The sequence below is a fragment of the Argiope bruennichi genome, chromosome 9 (genome assembly GCF_947563725.1).
Source record: "Argiope bruennichi chromosome 9, qqArgBrue1.1, whole genome shotgun sequence".
Lineage (NCBI taxonomy): Eukaryota > Metazoa > Arthropoda > Arachnida > Araneae > Araneidae > Argiope > Argiope bruennichi.
The window spans coordinates 53,674,002-53,692,929 of record NC_079159.1 but is presented as its reverse complement, the minus strand read 5'-3'; the positions used below and the strand labels follow the sequence as shown (position 1 = coordinate 53,692,929).

The 18,928-nt window shown below is 29.2% G+C and overlaps 1 protein-coding gene across 2 annotated transcripts in view; it reads right to left on the bottom strand.

The window, feature by feature from the left end:
* LOC129985348 (FH1/FH2 domain-containing protein 3-like) overlaps positions 1-18,928 on the bottom strand; it is a 130,478-nt gene that overhangs the window by 49,251 nt on the left and 62,299 nt on the right. Inside the window, exons 6-12 of one of the 2 annotated variants that reach the window (XM_056095344.1) lie at positions 18,141-18,378; positions 14,847-15,009; positions 13,102-13,496; positions 10,717-11,078; positions 7,440-7,616; positions 5,296-5,529; positions 991-1,275 (exon numbers count right to left, since the gene is read on the bottom strand). In XM_056095344.1, the coding sequence (XP_055951319.1) occupies positions 991-1,275; positions 5,296-5,529; positions 7,440-7,616; positions 10,717-11,078; positions 13,102-13,496; positions 14,847-15,009; positions 18,141-18,378 (1,854 nt within the window). The remainder of the gene's footprint in view (positions 1-990; positions 1,276-5,295; positions 5,530-7,439; positions 7,617-10,716; positions 11,079-13,101; positions 13,497-14,846; positions 15,010-18,140; positions 18,379-18,928) is intronic. The other variant, XM_056095345.1, reaches the window with a different exon arrangement.

The following is an 18,928-nucleotide window of genomic DNA, read 5'->3' as shown; positions in this document are numbered from 1 at the left end:
TGATTCTCTTCTTTTTTGTATAACTTATTAAATTTTCTACTGGCTTTTAATGTATTTTTTTAAAATTCTAATTATATTTATATAATTTATTAAATTTACTATTTATATAATAATTAATTCTATTAATTCTTTAAATAATTTATTTATTTATTCTTTAATGGTTTTGATGAACTATGAATCTCCGGTTTTAGTTTTTTTTTAACATGAACATAAAATTATTTTTATGACACAGATTAGTTATTTATTAAAACTTAAAAAGAGAAACAAGTGATATGGTATAATCTGAAAAACCACTTAAGAGAATAATTTAAATCTTGAAATTTATGTCAAAATAAAAAAAAAAGTAATATTCTATTTCACCTAGAATGTTACATTTTTTCACTGTTGTTATTAAATTTATTAAAAGCTAAAAATTTTTCGCTTAAGTTCTGTCAATATAAAAAGAAATTAAACTAATGGAATTGAAAGAAAATATTGTAATTGATATGCATCAAATATAAATATTGACCTTGTTATTAACTTATCATATATTTAATAAGTCCTTTTTATATAAACAAATAAAAAGATGATATTCTTTTTCTATCATTTTTTCTACAGTAAAAAGCTTAATATTTTATTATTCATTTCATAGAGTAAAAAATTTCGAAACCTCTTCACTAATTAAAATGTTGCAATATCTGGTGATTATGAAATCATATGGAATCAAAATCAAAGTGTGTCCTCAATTGCGCTTAAAATTCTTAGATATCTTTATTGACGTCACAGTTTAATTATATGCATTAATGTTGAAAAAGGTTGTTCAAAGAAAATTTTTGAAAGATTTTTTAATTAAACCAGAAACTATGATAAAACGGTTTCATTCTATTAAGCTTAGAAAATAAGGAAACAAAACAGCTTTCATCACTTTGAATTCCATTCCTTCACATGTGTGACTCAGGTGGTTTCGAAAAAACAGAGGATGTAAACAGATAAATCAAACATCTGTCTTACCTTCCGAATTGGCGCTTTCGTGATGTGTCCATGCATGATGGGTGGCTCGCGGATTTTGACAGACGAGGAATCAATTTCCTCTGGGGCAAGCTCTGAATTGAGGGGTTTGTTTTCCCGAATTCGAACTGCGCTCGAATCTATCTCTTCCGTATATGCTCCAAGCTCCGGCTTCTGGGGTTTGGATTCATGGAATTTCACCTTGGACGCCTCCACCTCCTCCAAGTCACTGCTGCTGCTACTTTCTTCTTCCTCTTCGGAAGATGAGGAAGATGAAGCTGACTTCTCCTGCAACAACGACCCCCATTCAGTGAGTTTCAACTTGACAAACAAATATCTGGAGCAGTGCCACTGAGCGTAAAATTTAAATTTTTCAAGGAAAAGACACCGCAGAGAGGTACGATCTAGATGATTCAAGAAGTGGCAGCCGAAAAAGCTACAGCTTCAACGGATTAACATCGAATGAAGGTTACAAGGTATGTATGTTTAACTCGCATTCGTTTTAACTAACAAGCGCTATTTCAGGAAATGAAGATCATTAGAAAAGTCAGTGTTGATTCGGAATACTTAAAAATTCTCTTTTTTTTAACACATTTTTAATTCGTTTTCTGTTTTGTCTGTTTGGTGGGAATGTTGCAGTCGAGTTTAAACTAACTTCCCAATGAGCTACAGACCTGAAATTTTAAACATAGTTCAGAACTGCTATACAGCTCAATATTAACTACTTATTTGTCTATCTTCTTGATTGTCTATTCGGTACAAATTTTGCAATGATTAAAAGCTTTCAATACCGACAGATTGTGCCATGCCAAGTTGTTATAGACTCCATGTTCTGAAAAATTTGAATGTGAATTTTTTCACAATAATAAAATTCTTGGGCAGTCTGTATAGGATTATAAATCTGTTTCGGAGTAGAAAAAAATATTTTATAGCTTTTAGTCCAATTTATTGCATGTTATATTGATTATTTTTATTTAAATAGATTTTTTTTCAATTTTTCTTTTGAATCGATGTTTATCTGTGAAAATACATTCAGGATTCTTGGTCCAAATTTTTTTAAAAAAATCCATAAAGGGTAATATGGGTGAAGTAATTTGAGAATTTTCTTATTTATCATAATTTTTTATTATTTTGCCACAAAACATTAGAAAATACGCTACGCATCCAAAGCTCTGAATACAGAGTCAACATCTTTATGCATCCTATGAAAATTCTGTCAAGAAATGTTTAACCAAAATTACATAGGATTTTTTATTGTGTTGCTCCAACGTATTAAATAATCATATATAATTAAAATAAGTTACATTTCAGAAGAATTTCAATACATCGGCTATTTTATACGAAATATAATTCATGTTGTTATAAATGTTGGAGATTGCGCATTACGGATATAAAAAATATACGAAGATACTATTAGTGCTCTTCATTTAAAAAGAATGAAGAGCATTAAAATGGCAAATATGTAAGGGGATAAAATAATTAATTTGAAGCAATATAAGACGAAAATATTTTTTATCAACGAATCTTTCTCAATTTAAGATGCTATTTAGGAGACCAAATAACTAAAATAAATAGGCGGTAAAAATATTTTTGGTTTAATGTACGATATACGGTTTTATAGAAATGCAAGAAATAACTTAAATTCACAAAGAAATTCTCTTTTTTCAAAGGGAAACTTTCGAAAGAGAGAGGGAGAAATTTCCAAACTATTACCTCCCTAATGGCATTTTACCGCAATGTTCTGAATAATAATTACTTTAATAATGCTTTTGTCGTTATTTAGTTAATATTATATTAATTTCAAGTCCTTAATCTTAAACTTCAATAATATTAATAACAATTCATAATTATTATATATTTACAATACCGATCCAGAAATACCGATTTGATAAGGTAATTATATATTTGTATATCACGTAAAATTTTCTCCGCATTTTTCATTTGAACAATAGTCTTATTTTAATGTATTTTAACATGATAAAATATAAAATTCATATTGCGCATTAAAATATTAAACCTCGCCCTTCTTAAACTCAACACTTGGAACTTTGATTACAAAAAATATTATTTATGGTTTAAAATGCTTGTTTTCTATTCGATACTGCAAAACATAATATACACAGGTATTTCAAGAGAGACACCATTCATCACTAATGCGAAGTGCGATCCTTTCTGGCATACATTCAGTTGATGAACTCATTCATGTCATGTCTTACTTCTAGTGTTTTTTGGAAAGAATCTTTAACACCATAGCTATATAATTTTATGCTTCAAACCGTGAATGATTGTAAGTAAATATAATATAAATACACTAACTCTGAAGCAGCTCAAGATTAGGATTAATTGATGTAGCTCTCGAATCTGGCATACCAGACGTTAAAAAATATTAATAGTCAGTGGAATTAAATTACTGTCGGATATGTGATAGAAGGAACGTACAAGGCATTCTTGTATAGCTTATTACGCATCTTGAACTTGAAAGCAGTAGGAGATTGGGATTTATAGCAACAATGGCTATTATCACCTGTTTCCAGATGAAGCTTCAGTCAGTTAACAGTTACAAAGCAGTTCCGATGATGTGATTTAGTCCACATTCGAGATTCTAAAGTTCCAGTGAAAAGAAGAGGTAAAAATGGAAGACAGTTCCCGCAACATGGAATGGTGATAAAAGAGTCTCAAAAAATGTTTCAACAGAATGTGGTCAATAAAGTTAGTAGATATTGAAGAACTTCGTCGTTTGAAGAGAAACTTGCAGATTGGTCTTGTTTGCAATTATTTTACCCAGAGCATTTTTGAAGGATATCTTATTTAGGTTTTCAACCAACATAATAGAGGATGCGGTTGCCAAACGAGCCAATTTGGAATTGCTCTTTGAGATAAAATTTATTCACGACAACTGGTGCCACTCCTAAAAAGTTTTATATTTCCTGTTTGTTTTCATTTTAGAGGAGTTTTTTTGCATCTTATTCCTGACTTGGAATCTGGCAATCCAGTTTTGGTTTAAGTAGAAATATGTCGTGTTTATTTTAAGAAACGGAATTTTTGCGTTAGATACTCATCTCGGTTGTACGGATCTTTTATTCAGTTTCAGTCTACTTCATCTGTAAATACTCTAACCAATTTCTATAATCCATATGTAAATAGCCTCATGAAACTCTCTGTATTGTGTTGTGCAAAAATAAACAGATTCTAAAACGAAATTAGAGTTCCGAGTCATAACAACAACATTGAATAATCATGAAACGAAAGTATAATATTAACATTATGTGATGTATATTTAGAAATAATATTCACTACAGAATTGTACTAAATATTAATGATTTGAAAATAAAACTTCTAAAGAAGGCTTGCTATGTTCTTTTTCGCTTTCCGTTTCTTTTCCCAGCAATATTACATATTTTATCTAATTATTTGCCGGGACTTTTATTGTCTGTGTAGAACTAATTATATCTTGATGTTAAGAGTCTATATAAAAGAATCTGAGAAAACTTTAAGTACAAGACCATGTGTTTTTTTAAAAGCCTTTACAATGAATATTCAATTAACGCTGTTCTATTACCATATAAGCATTTTGTTTGAAGCAGAAAGCAGGCTTGAAGACATAGATGACGCATTTTACATTTTTAAATTCATTTTAATCCATCGGGAAAGCATTATTATTTACAAGCAGGCGCGGGCATGACACGTCCGCCACAGCGCGGCACAAAAGCAGAAGTAGGGAAGAAGAGCGAAGTAAATTATCCCTCGTCTTATATAACCTGAGATTTTGATAGGGAAAATATTTCTTTATAGTGCTAATATATTATTAAGATTCTGATAGGGATTTCTGACGCATGTCAATTACATGTAAAGTAAACACAGGGATTTTTTTAAAAAAGAATGTGCTTACTGGACAGTTTTCTATCCCTCCACGTGGAGCGTGAGAATGTGTCGGCGTTTAGCCGATTCAGCAATTTTACAAAGCTCTCTTGAATTAATTACGTAGAGAAAGTGGAATTGGATCACGAAATAAATGAATATTTTAGAATAAAGTCACTATGGGCTAAATTAAGATAAAATCTTGGAAATTAAAGTTTAAAATATCATTACATATGTATAACCTACTTTCTTTAAATTTGTAAAATAGTCTAATTCGCTACTGCACTACATATATATGAATTTTTACAATGTGTAAGAAAAATTTAATAAAGTTCAGAATGCAGAATTAAATTTCTCGTTTTCCCTTCATTTTCGCGTCGTGCAACTATTGCATATTAAACCACTTATTTAAATTTGATTGAAAAATAAAAACAAATAACATTAGCATACTTTGTCTTTAGCCACTTCCTCGGTTTTGAAGCTGAAAGGTTGCTGTTTGCTTGGAGAAGATGAATTAGCAATTCTTGACGATCCAGGACTGACCGGAGTTGGTACGCCGAGCATTTCATCGATGTCTTTACATTGGCCAATAAACAAAGTTAAGTTATCGGGAGTTGGGAGGCTGTCTTTCTTCTGCAATTTTGGCCAGTAGGATTCTCCGCTTGGAGTTGTTTCATTTTCTTCCTGCAGTGCATGTTAGTTTTAAGCAGCATGTTAGTTTAGGCATATAGTATGTTAATTTTAGGCAGCTGTATTTATTTTTATTCATTAATTTTTAAAAATGTGAAAATTATTTTATAAATAATAGCTTGAATTATAGATGTAATTCTTTACACATTTTTAGACAGATTCTTATTTTATTTATATGAATTATTATTTACTTTTGCTGGCAAAATATTACCGAAGCAAATTCTAAAAAATCAAATCAGCTACAATTTTGTAAAGAAAGTTGCTTCTAGTTGCACATTTGCAGTTTCCAAAAGTGCATATGTGCCAATTTTTGGGACTCTAGTTCTAATAGTCTAACCTGCAGAGCGCCAACAAATACACATAGTACATACACACATTCATCCTCAATTTAAGGATCACTGGAGATTTTTTAAATACTTTGGTGGTTTGTTACTTTGCATTCTATAGAAAGCCGGGGGAATATTTGGAAAAGAGCAAGCGTTTCATACCTCACCTGGCATTTTTTCTTAATTTTATAAAAAGCAAGATTTGAAATTTTATAGCAACTTACATATAATAACGTGATGTATCGCGCATATTTCCGTATTGCTTTGAGTAATATGTCCACTCTACTAGTTAGACACATTTACTGTCCGGCCCTAAAATTTGGATTTAAACTCAATATCCGAAATAATTTTAGAAAGTTACAAATGAAATAGAAAAGCTTAGTCATCTAAACTTTTATCAAAGTGAGAAGTGAGAAAAAAAACCGCTTGATTGACTTTACTTTCGGTGTGGTAGCATACCTTGCTATTGAAATTCTAACTAGAACATTCTCTCGAAAGATTCAATAGTTGTTTATTATTTTTTTTATAAATTTCCTAAATGGTTTTCCTAAATATCTATTTTATATTCAGGACCGGGTAAAGTAGGCAGATGCCTATTAGCTGCTAGTCCTTGAATTTTTTTTTTTTTGCGATTCTGTCAAATAATTTCATTTTGTGCTTTCACTTATTGTAAAAAGGTCGTGTACTATTTTCACAACATTCCTAATTAACTATTTTTAGTTAAGTTTTATAATTATATAAAAAATATTTTGCTTTATAATTTAAAATGTCCGATTCTGTAATTAGATAACATTTACACTGTATTAAAAAAAATTTTATTTTTCACTAACTGGTTAAAAATTATTTTAATTTTAATTTTGAAGTGTTATTTATATGCGAGATGCTGAAACAAATTCTATTGAATATGCCCTTCAAAAAATTCTCGTTAGTCCAGTTTGCCTAAATTTGCTGCTTAAAGCTGCAATTAAACGATTAAATTAAAATAAATAAAATTTTCCGAAAATAGAAATTAGGAAGAAAAAATATCAGAGCCTGAGATTTGTAATGCCTAAGGACTCTTAAAGGGCTTAATCCGGTTCTTGCTATAATTCCTAATTTTAAGATGACTGTTTCAGTCAATGCATTCAACAGAAACTGTTATGATTAAAGCATTCAAAAGCATCGATGTACTTAATAATCATTTCAAAAAAAGATGTATAATTACACTGAAGTGACACTGCCGGCTTATTTTATAAAATGTAAGTACTCTCTTTGGTTGTTGCTTTACTTATGATTTTTTAAAAAATTTAAACGGTTCTCAATTATTACTTGAAATAATTAGAAAAAGTAGAATCCTACCGTTTATTGCATGAAATAATTAGAAAAAGTAGAATCCTACCGTTTATTGCATGAAATAATTAGAAAAAGTAAAATCCTACCGTTTATTGCATGAAATAATTAGAAAAAGTAGAATCCTACCGTTTATTGCATGAAATAATTAGAAAAAGTAGAATCCTACCGTTTATTGCATGAAATAATTAGAAAAAGTAGAATCCTACCGTTTATTGCATGAAATAATTAGAAAAAGTAGAATCCTACCGTTTTAGGAGGTGTCGTCGATTTTTGTTCGGTCTCGATTTTTTTATCGTCCGCCTCTTCGTCGCTGCTGGATTCTTCTTCACTGGATTCTTCTTCGGACTCAGATTCCTCTTTCTTTTGTTCGGGGACTTTTTCTTGCATAGGTGGTCGGATTACTTGAGTGGGGCATCGTTTGAGCTATGTAGTACAAACAAACGAATTTAATCCCAATTCGTTCGGAATGTTTTAATAATATTTAAAAAAAATTCCAAAGGCAAAAATGCTGTGTATATTTTTTTTTAAATGAAGGACAAATTAAGAAATTAAACTTTAAAATAAGCAAACTCCATTCATTCCTACAAAAAATATTGCCGGAAATAGTGACAAATATGTTTGTCAGCAATATTTTCCATCTGCCTTTAATCCGTTATTCAATTCTCCCTAGTCAGTACGATTTTTATTTCACAAAATTAAGAACTATCTTTCAATCCAATGCATAAAAAAAGTTAAATTAAAACTTTTAAAATAAATTAGATAAGATACTGAATTATTATTAAATATGTTTTTAGTTAAACTTTCATGTAAGTTAAAAGAAATAGTCCAAAATTCGACGAAGAATAGTTTAATTATAAATTAGATATGTAATGATAAGGTTATGAAAAGAATAATGTCTTATTTCTCAAAGGGTTTCGCAGACTTCATAGCAATGTGATGTAGCAGACGATGTAGAATCTGAAGTTTCATAGTGTTTCAATCAGACAATCAACATCAGACAACAGAAGTCTGGTTGTCTGAGTCAGATTCAGTCTGATTGAGATCAATCTGAATCTGATTAATTTGATAATAATATCAAATTGTTATTAAAAACGTAAATGCCCAATTTAGTTATAGTTCAATTTCACAATATTGTAATTTCGTTTTTTATTCATCTATGGCAAATACACAGAGATTAAACAGAATTGTTATATCTTTGAACTGGCAACAGCCTTGGAAAATCGAGGATTAAAATATTCGCTAAAACAATGAAAATGGTTTGTATTTTAGAGCAATAACAATGTAATCTATTTGAAAAAGTAAGCAAAAAATATATTTTTAAAAATTGCCAAGAGTCACGAAAAATTTGCATTATTATTAAATTGGTCTAGTCAAAAAATTAAAATAGTGTAAAATTCATTTTTGTGTAATAATATTTTCTAGTATATTTTAATGGTGGAAAAACATACAAATCAGCTCACTTTCAATTTATTAAAATTAAAAAACATTTTGCTCTAAGTTGCACATTTATTTTTTTCTTTTTAATGTATATATGTACTAAATTTGTTAGATGTAGGTCAAACGGTGTGGACTGCACAACACAGATACATTTGACACCACTTTACATCCAAGTTGCATCGACTGAGAAGACACATATGCATCTTTATTATTAGAGAGAAGAAATGCATTTTCGTAATATGAAAATGATATCATAAAGGTAGATTGCATCAATGTGCTTTACCATTTATATTTATAACGAAGAAAAAGTGCTAGAGTTAAACAAAAAATTGCAACGTGGTTGCTTATTAGATAAACAAAATAAGACGAAACTAAACAAATGCGAATGAATTTCAAACTACGCATTTTGAGATTGTTTTTTCAAACCATTACCGAAAATATTCTAATGCTGCATGTTTTCAGTATTAGTTATTGCGCAAGGGATTGGAACTGATTCAATTTCAAATGTAAACTACAAACGCTGCGGTATATTTTTAAACTGTGTACTTGAAATCGATAAATTGCTGCTTTCATTTTCGATTTTTTTAAAATTTCAAATACATATTTTAAGAAAAAATTTTAATTTTAAATAAAATATCATGAAAAAAATACATATTTTTTTGTATTTTTAAAGGTCTATAAGACGAAAGCCAAAATCAAACTATTTTATGAATTTCTTTATCATAATTATATTGAAACTTATTTGAACTTCCTATTAAGTTTTATTTTCAAAATTTCCCTAAACTTTTAAAATAAATTTAATTTTACTATAATTTATTGATGTTTACATATCATGACTTTATAGAAATAAATATTGTTAAATAATGTCAGTGAATTTATCATAACATCTTTTATAACATATTTTTGATGAATTTAAATCTAAAAATTACACCCAGTTTATAATCACATGTTGCATTGAAAACAACGATAGTAAGGAAGGTGTCTTCATAAATTCAAAGAATTTACTTCAATATACATTTAGTAATCAATAAAATTCATATTTCCATAATTCTGTTTATCAGATTAACAATATTTGACAGTATGGAACTCTTGTCAAATATGTATTATTATTATTCTTGTTCTGATCTAATAATGCTTTCTTTAAACTAGAATATTTACAGGTACGTTTCAACAAATAATGACGTGACAAAAATATTTTTTTAGATTTTAGAACTTTTATTAATTTTTAATCTGAAACAAAAGATATGAATTTAAACAAAGCAAGTCAAAAATTTATTATTCATTTATTTTTACGAATAATAAAAGAAAATATGTGTGTAATTATTCTTTTTGTGTGTTGGCATTTTGTAAGATAGACAGTTTGATCTAGAGCTACCAAATTCGACACAGATATACTTTGAAGGGAGTGAATGTGCATCTCGAAAAGATTTTTTTTATCAACTAAAACTATCAGCAACCAAAACTAATTTAGCACAAGATTTAATTTTGCACTTTTTAAAAAAAATTAATTATCTTTTAAATTATACTAATTTAATAGCCGAAAATGGTTTTATGAATTTTGACAATTTTAAAATTTGTGCCTCATTTTCAACAATAGATTTAACTGTTGCTATGAAATTTAAACAGTTTCCATCGTTTTATCAAATATTTAATACCATGGTTTTCTTCCATTGTTGAAAGATAAAGAGAAAGTCATTATAAAATATATGCCATTATAAATTATGTTATTATATATGTCATTATAAAAAAAGATTCTCTTTAATCTATGAATAGTTACGCGAGAAATAGCAAAGTAAAATAGCAATACAACAAAATCTAGAAGATAGATGAAACTGTACATTTATATTTTTAACAACATTATGATATCATCGGACTTGAATCCATTAGAACGATTAATGTACACAGTTAACAGAACAAGTGCAAGGCTATTAAAATAGTACAATTATATTGTCTGTCACAATTCTATGTTTAAAAATATTTTCTTGGAGAAATCATGAACATTAAGGCATGCATAGGAGCTTCAATCGAAGTTAAGCAAAAAACCTAATTATCAACAAATATTTTACACTGAATTCAGTTAGTTTACCTTATCACTCTCTTCTTCACTGGACTCTTCTTCCTCGCTCGATTCCTCTTCGCTGCTTTCTTCATCTTTTTCCGGTTCTTTCACATGTATGACGGTAGCTGATCTCTGAACACTGCGGGAAGCATCGCTGCTATCTTTGTCTTCACTGTCTTCTGCCTCTTCTTCTTCTTCTTCCTCTTCTTTGTCACTTGCTTTCTTTTCCTCTTCTTCTTCTTCTTCCTCCTCCTCTTCCTTATCAGATAAAGAGGATGGAGATGAAGATGATTCGGGTTTGGCCGTCTCCTCCACCCCAGAAGATTTGATATCATCGGCAGGATCTATGACTGGAACGACTGGAGTTAAAAGATCTCTTTCATCTTCTTCTAAAAATGAAAAATGGAGTATTAGGTGATAGATGGAAGAAAGTCACGAAAAATTCTTTATTTCTACAACTTTTCTGTAATTTCCATGCATTATTAACAATTTAAATATTTGATTACATTAACTATTCATTCCATTTTGCAAATGTACCTTTGAAAATGCTTATGTCATTATGAAAAAAGCATTGTGGGTATGATCTTAAGACGTTCTATAATAAGAATCGTAATTAAAATAGAAAAATTAATTTTTGAGATTTCAAAAGTTTATAAATATCAACATATATATTCCATGACATCAACATGTTCAGGGAAATCAATCAAGGCTTATTAATTGGAGGTTACATGAAAAATCATTTTACTGGTACTAAATTTAAATAAAAAGTTTGAGAATGATGGAAATCTAATTATACAGAGTGTTTATTCTAATACTCGCCAGATAGTTCATTTCTAAGCCTCTTTTAGATTGGCATATCTCTAATGGCTTTGAAAGATGTTTTAAATTTCAAAAAAAAAATGTTTTATCCTGACTGAGTGCGATAGTGAAGTTTAGATATATATAGAAGAAATGAATACAAAAAAAAGCATAGATAGAATATTATAGAAAAAAATTTAGGGTAAATGCGAAGTTTAGATTTTTATAGACTCTTACACATCTATTAATTATATAAAGTAAAATATATTTTTAATTAAAACATTTTAAATAAAAAAATCTTTAGCGTCTAAAAGTGACCGAGTTATGAAGCATTAAATTTCAATTTTTTAATTCAAGCAATGACCACTTTCAAAAAATGCCTCTCATTGGTTGGAGGATATTTCTTGGTATAATTAATGAAATGATCTAAAATTGTTTAAAATAGTGATATTCAAAGCTTCAGAATTTGGTCAAATTTAATTACCGAAGAACGAGCAATGTTAGAGTTTCAAAATATTTTACAATATATTATTGATAAAATCGAGGGGATATAAATTTTGAGTTTTTTAACTTTTAAACAATACCAATATAAACTTAAACAGCATAAATTACAATTTACTTCATTTAAAGTATTTTTTTTTTCAGCTGTAAATGCAATTGTTGTAAGTTTAAATATTTCACGGGCTCTATGTAGTGCACATTGTGATGTTTGTGCATTGATGTTTGTTTGTAAAAAATATTAATGAATCATATATTCAGTTTTATAAACTTTCTAATAATTCAATAGCATAATAAAACATATAGGAAACTGAACATCTATACTTGATAAAATGTTAATGTTATCTTAGTATTTTATTATTCAGAAAATTTGTATTTTTTACAGATTTATTTATTTGGAAAATAGGAAAATAAAAGTAAACAGCAGACCAGCTTACGGCCCCCTCTTAGCCTATAGCAAACTTAAGCAACTGCCTAATCTCCTAATTGAAAATCCGCTACTGAATATATATATCAAATGATTTAAAAATTAGCTAGTGGGGCACGATTCAAATGAAAATCTTATATATGAATGTATTTCAATACATTCATATCATAAATAAAGGATATTAACAATTCGCAGTATAAAAAAGAAATGCTGTAAAATCTTTAAAACAGAACAGAATAAGAAAAAATATTTTTTTATAGCAGAGCATACAATAAAATAAGGAAAAACATTCCCTGGATAAAATGATAATAAATGTTTAGAAAAATTACAGATATGGGTTTTATGAAAGTTAATAAGTGTATTCTTTAAGTGGCATTAACAGAACGTTTGGGAATGTTGACATTAAATTATCCATCTATTCTTCCAGTAGACTATTCAACGCCTATTCAAAGTTCTGCAACAGAACTAAGAGGACTAAATGGTGTGCTTCGACTCATCGCCTGAGAATGTTTCCTTCATAATTGGTAGAGATGAACTTAGAGATAAAAGACAGTCACTCAAAAAAGGCTATATTCTTTTCATCAAAACAATGGAATGCAATGTAAAAAAGCAATGTAATGTGTTTGGAATGTAAAGCGACAGCATATCAATCCAACAGAATAGTAGAAAAACAATCAAAATTTTGTCACCTTCTTCTGAATTTTCACTACTTTCTTCAGAACTGCTGGAACCACTTTTCTTTTGGGATTGGGATTTGGGCTTCAAAAAATCCGTTAAATTGACAGAAACGGCAACATTTCTGCCGGAATCTACTCTTTCCAGTGGCTGTGGGGGTTTTCTAGGTGGAAATGAGATATGTACGACCTCTCCAGGTGAAGTTAAATCGGAAGATCCATTGCTAGGAATCTTGGTGAGACTTCGAACTGGAGAAGATTCTTCATTGTCGTCGCTTTTCGAGACTTCAGTTGGAGCGTGTACCACCACAGCTGGAGCATCTTCTCTGCTTTCGTTTAGATCATTATTATTGTCTTCAGTTTCATTTGTGGAACTTCGAGTAGCACGCCATCTTTGACGAGTTCTGTTTCTGTTTAAAAATTTCAGAAAAGTTATCAGTAAACATATCGGGGAATTATTTACTACCAGTATTGAAAAATTTACTTAATAATGATATATTTTATAATAAAGAATGCCTTTGGATTCTGAGGACAACTTTTGACGATTTATGTTTATTTTATTACGACATTCTTAAAGTATCTTGTGGTATGATGGTATGATTTTTGCAAACTCATCATACCGTATCTTGTGGTATGATGAGTATGCAAAAAACATGCAAGAAAGGCTATACTGCTGTTAAAAGTGAGCGATTAATCAGGCTATTAGATCATCAGGTAACTAACTCCAATTTACCTTAAATTTGTACTTTAAAATATGAGAATTTGAAAATGATTTCCATATGAATAATGTTAAGAATATCATTCCAATGACTTCATTAAAAAAGGTAATTAATTGTTGAAAAATTTTTTATATTCATCATATCGATTGGGGAAAAATAATTGAAGGTGAAAGATTTCAGAAGATAATTGTGCAAAAGGTCTATCAAACAAATGTAAATATTTTAATGTATTTTATTGGTGAAACTATTTTGTTACTTACTATTTGAATTAACTGTAATTAAAATGACCTTTCTTTTATGTAGAGTCATTTCTTTGTTATTTGAAAGAACTTAATTTGAAATTTAAAATAGAATAAAATAACACTGAATGAAATATTTTTTGAGTTTAGTGGAACGTAAAGTTTTTTAATTTCTTTTTGTTTTCTCCTCGATTTTAAAAAATAAGATTAATATCATTACATTGAATTCAGATGCTTCAATAAAAGCAATGGTTTAGAATTTTTACTTTAATTTTAATATTTGTAGCTAAATAATTTTCTAAAATAAAATATTGTGGGAAGATCAAAATAATAACTGGCTTTAATATAATGCGATCATAGTTTTCTCTCACTGTCAAAAAATTTCAAAGAAAATAGAATTAAGATCATTTCTAAAATTCATTTGAAAGAAAAACATTTTTTATAAATGCAAAAATCTAAGAAAATTAAATCGAAAAACTTATATCATTAAAAAGTTTAATGTGTTTTTTCGTATAAAGTTCTGGCACTAAAAGCCATGAAATCTATTTTTTAATAAATTTCATATAATAATGAAAAAACAGAAAGAAATTGCCGAAAAAAACTTATTATAAAACATAAAAATATATATCTTAATCTGACACTCAAATTAGAATTTAAAAATTGATGAATACAAAGAAAATTTTTTAAAGAAATCCCTCTGGATTTTGCATATATTAGATTTTTTTCTTTGTTGTGCAGTATTTTAATACATGGTTTCTCAAAAATTTGTTCAACATAAAAAATCTTCATTTAAAAGCAACACCTTTTGTTGTCTTCTTCTGATTCAGATGATGATGAAGATGAACTTGATGATGACGCATGCTTTTCTGCATTGTCATCTCTTACTCTTCTAACTCGAGCGTGAGAGGCACTCTTTTTTACTCCTGATTCCATTTTGGATCGAGACCCACATTTAGAAAGTACTCCTACAAGAGATAAGGAATGAATTATGCAATTAAAGATAGTCAAAAAGGAAGTACATCATCATAATTATGTTTCCATTTAATTTCAATAGCATCTCCATTATATGTTAATTATAGACTTATTAAGAAATAATTAATTTCAGAAAGCTATTTGTTTAAAGAGTTTTTGCTTAAATGAATGCTAAAATTATCGATTTTTTTATTAGAATATATTTTATAATAATAAAAATGTAAATCTTTGTAACATCAACCAAAACTTTAATCGCTTAGAGTGCTTGTACAAGATAATTAAAATTCTTTTCCAGTTTAGAATGCAATCTTTATCATCAAAGAGGCATTTAGTAACGTTTTTGGTAGATACTCTATGTTTGTTATGTTACACAATGATGGAATATCAGTCATCCATGTTGCCCTTGCCATCGATGCCCTTGACCCAAATTTATCCTTAAGTACCGTAAGTCTCGCCATAAAGAGCTCATTTAATTGAAAAATTTCAGGAAAGTAAGTTAATTTGCTCGAAAGATTGGCCAGTCAGATCTCCATACCTAAACTTTATGCGGCACATTTGGAAGATTCTTTGGAGGGTAAATGCAATTCATCTTCATCCTCAAAGAAATATTCAGGCTCAGAATACAGCGTTTTCGGAGACTCAGACAATTTGTCACATAGGACTGCCACTGTTATAATTTTCTATACAAATTCACAGTTTCGCAACAAAATAATTAAGAGGTAACAATACTTTGCTATCAATACAATTTTTTGTTCACTGTTGCAATATATATTTTAAATTTCTGCGCCTGATTAAATGTACGTGTAATTATACATTTTTATCATATCTGACATTTAGTTGATTCTTTTGGATCATATCAATTCATGTATAAATAAATGTGGGCCGAAAAAATGCAATTTTATTCGTATAACTTCGAAAGTTATTTTTTCGTAAAGAAGGGTTGGGAATCGGTGAAAATAAAGTAAAGAACAAAAGAATAACTAAACTAATATTTTCCGTCCAGGCACGGTACATAAAAGTAGTAAAAAAGGGCGACATTGACTAATTTTCATTGCACTTTTAATTTATTGTATCTTTCTCTGTTTGCTATACTTTGACATTCTGTCGAGTATTCAGCTTCTTAAAAGTAATAATTTATTTTATCAAAGTCGATGTGTGACTTCCAGTCGCATATTCCCAACCAAATAGAGAAATTGTGTGAAATTATTTCAAAAAGCAATTTTTAATTCCTGATCATTACCATTTCATGAATCATTTTATCGATAAATAACAATAGTTCGATATACATACAAAGTAAAAGATTATTTAGATCTAAAAAATTATCAATCTTATTTATTTTCTCTTTTTATAGTAGCACATCACAAAACCAAGTTCCAAAATTAGAATATCATTTGTTAGAAAGAATGAAGTTTGTAACAAAAATTGAGAGAACGTGGGACGGAAGTTAAAGATCAATTTTTTTTAAAAAATAAATTTTGTTCCTCTTAAGAAATTTAGTCTTGACAGCTAATGTTGCAATAAATAGACGGAAATATTGTAATTTTAAGAATTAATGAAAAGAAAAGGCTTTTGGTACTTTTTATGACTGAAGCGAAAAGAACAAATCAATTTCATTAGATTTTTTTTCCTCCATTTCGTTCCCATTTCAATTTGAATCTTTTTCACAGCATAGCGACGTGAGAAATTTGTAACATTCTTTTTCGATTCAAACTAGAAATGCACTTAGATGCACCAAGGTATCATTTCATTAAATATGTTCAACAACGCTGAAAATAGTCACCAAAAGTGGAATCTGTTTTTATTTTGAATACCAGTATAATTAATAATTGGCTTGTTTAGCAAATTTCTTGTCAGTAGTCTGCAAGTTAACCCATTCTCTATTCTATTCAATTAGTGATAATTTTTACACCGTTCTATTTGCAGGAAGGACATCTTATTGAAATTCTGAGAGCAGTATATAAAATTCCTCTTTTACTCAAAAAGTTATCTAATATATAATATAAAATGCCATGATCCTAGTAGGTGTTGTTCATCCAGAATATTTGTCTTCATTTTGGATTTCTTTAGATTCAAATTCAATTTGAGATTTTATGGCTTCTTATGGGGTTATTAATATTCTAAAATCAATAGAAAAATGCACAATAATTTTTATCAAAAGTGAGAATATTTTTATTTTCAGTAAATAAAAGATGCGTGCCAATATATTTTGTTTAAAAATATCTTTAACCAACAGAATTATGTATAAAGGGTGATTCTAAGACATAGCTTGAATTTAATCTTCAATAGAAGATACTGAAATAAGCAGATTTTGTCAAAGAATGTAAATATAAAAATGATACGTTGAGATATAGTCATATCACTGACTCTCCGACCCTCCTCCCCCGAAGGCACACGGATAAAGAATACTGAATGACCGGACCGCCGCAACGGCAGCATAGGCGGGAACTGTGGTTTAGTTCTTAGAGACATCACCGGCCACGGTACAACCCTTCCCTAAAGAAGTACGCCCTGTCATCGATGGAAAGAGCCAGATCCCCCATCTTTTATGTACCCACCAGGGTGACGAGATCCAATCACCATACCGGAAGCATCTCTCCTCATTTAGAGCCCCCCCCCCTAGAGTTGCTACGTTGAGCTATAGAAAACGACATTCCCCGAATGAATTTCATGTAATATACATAGTAAAACCTACACTGAATTCACGTGATTCCTTTTATATAACTGTCAAGTTAGCAGATTAAGTAGAATGTAATAACTTAGTATTGCAGTAATATGATAGCCTTAACAATCTATAATTTTTTTCCTGATAGGCATGTAATTTTGAAGCATATAAATTTTTATATCATCAAAGGTGAACTATTTTTATTAAAATATCCGAATGTGCAAACAAAACCTCATCTAAGACCATCATCATATTCAATGCACTAGCTTCGGTCATTTTTTAATCACACGTTGCATTATAAAATATGCTTATTTTGATTCCTCCTACCGATGAAAAACAGAAACAGAAAGAACTAAATTTCCACTAAATATTTTTACATATTATTAAACTTGCATTGATTCTGAGAAATGCCAGCGATGTAAGCTACTTTACAGAATTTTACATCCAAAATTAGACAGTTACCACTTCTAGATGGTGATTTCTTCAGAACTTTTCTTTTCCTCTCTTGCTCGGGATCAGGAAGGTGATTTTCGTCTTCCGAAGAAGACGGAGTTGCAGATGAGGATTGTTTATCTGTGCTGACACTTTGGCTACCCCCTAATGTTCTTCTCCTGTTTCGTCGCATTTCTTCCTGTCGACGACCAAATTCGTCTTTTAACTTGTCATCCACATTCATGTTAAGAACAGATTTTCGAAAATCCTGTGTATAAACGGTGAAAAATGGGTTTGAAGACGGTACTTATGAAGAGATATAATAGAACAAAGTATGTATGCAAATATAAAGAAATGCTTCCCTTATTGATAAAAAGCATTTTCAAATTTTATAATGGACTATTATTGATATGAAGAGATATAATAGGACAGCAGAGTAATTCATATATGTATGCAAATATAGAGAAATGCTTTCCTTATCAATTAAAAAACTTTCTCAAACTTTATAATGGACTTATTTTTTATAACAATTTTTTTTATAAAGTTGCTTACTCTTTTACTAAAGTTGTTTACTTTAAAGCTGTAATATTTTTCGATTATTATTGTGCGAACAAGCTGAATAACTATTTTAAGCTTAGTTGTTGAGCATTTAAACCAATAAAAAGTTGTAATAACATTTTATATTTCGTTCCAAAAATTTTTACTCTTTTAAAAGCTGATTGTTCTGTGAAATAAATATATATACGTCCCCTCTGCAACGCTAGAAGTCAAAGAACTCAGCTGAGTTATGTGACATTCAAAGTCACATAACTCAGCCA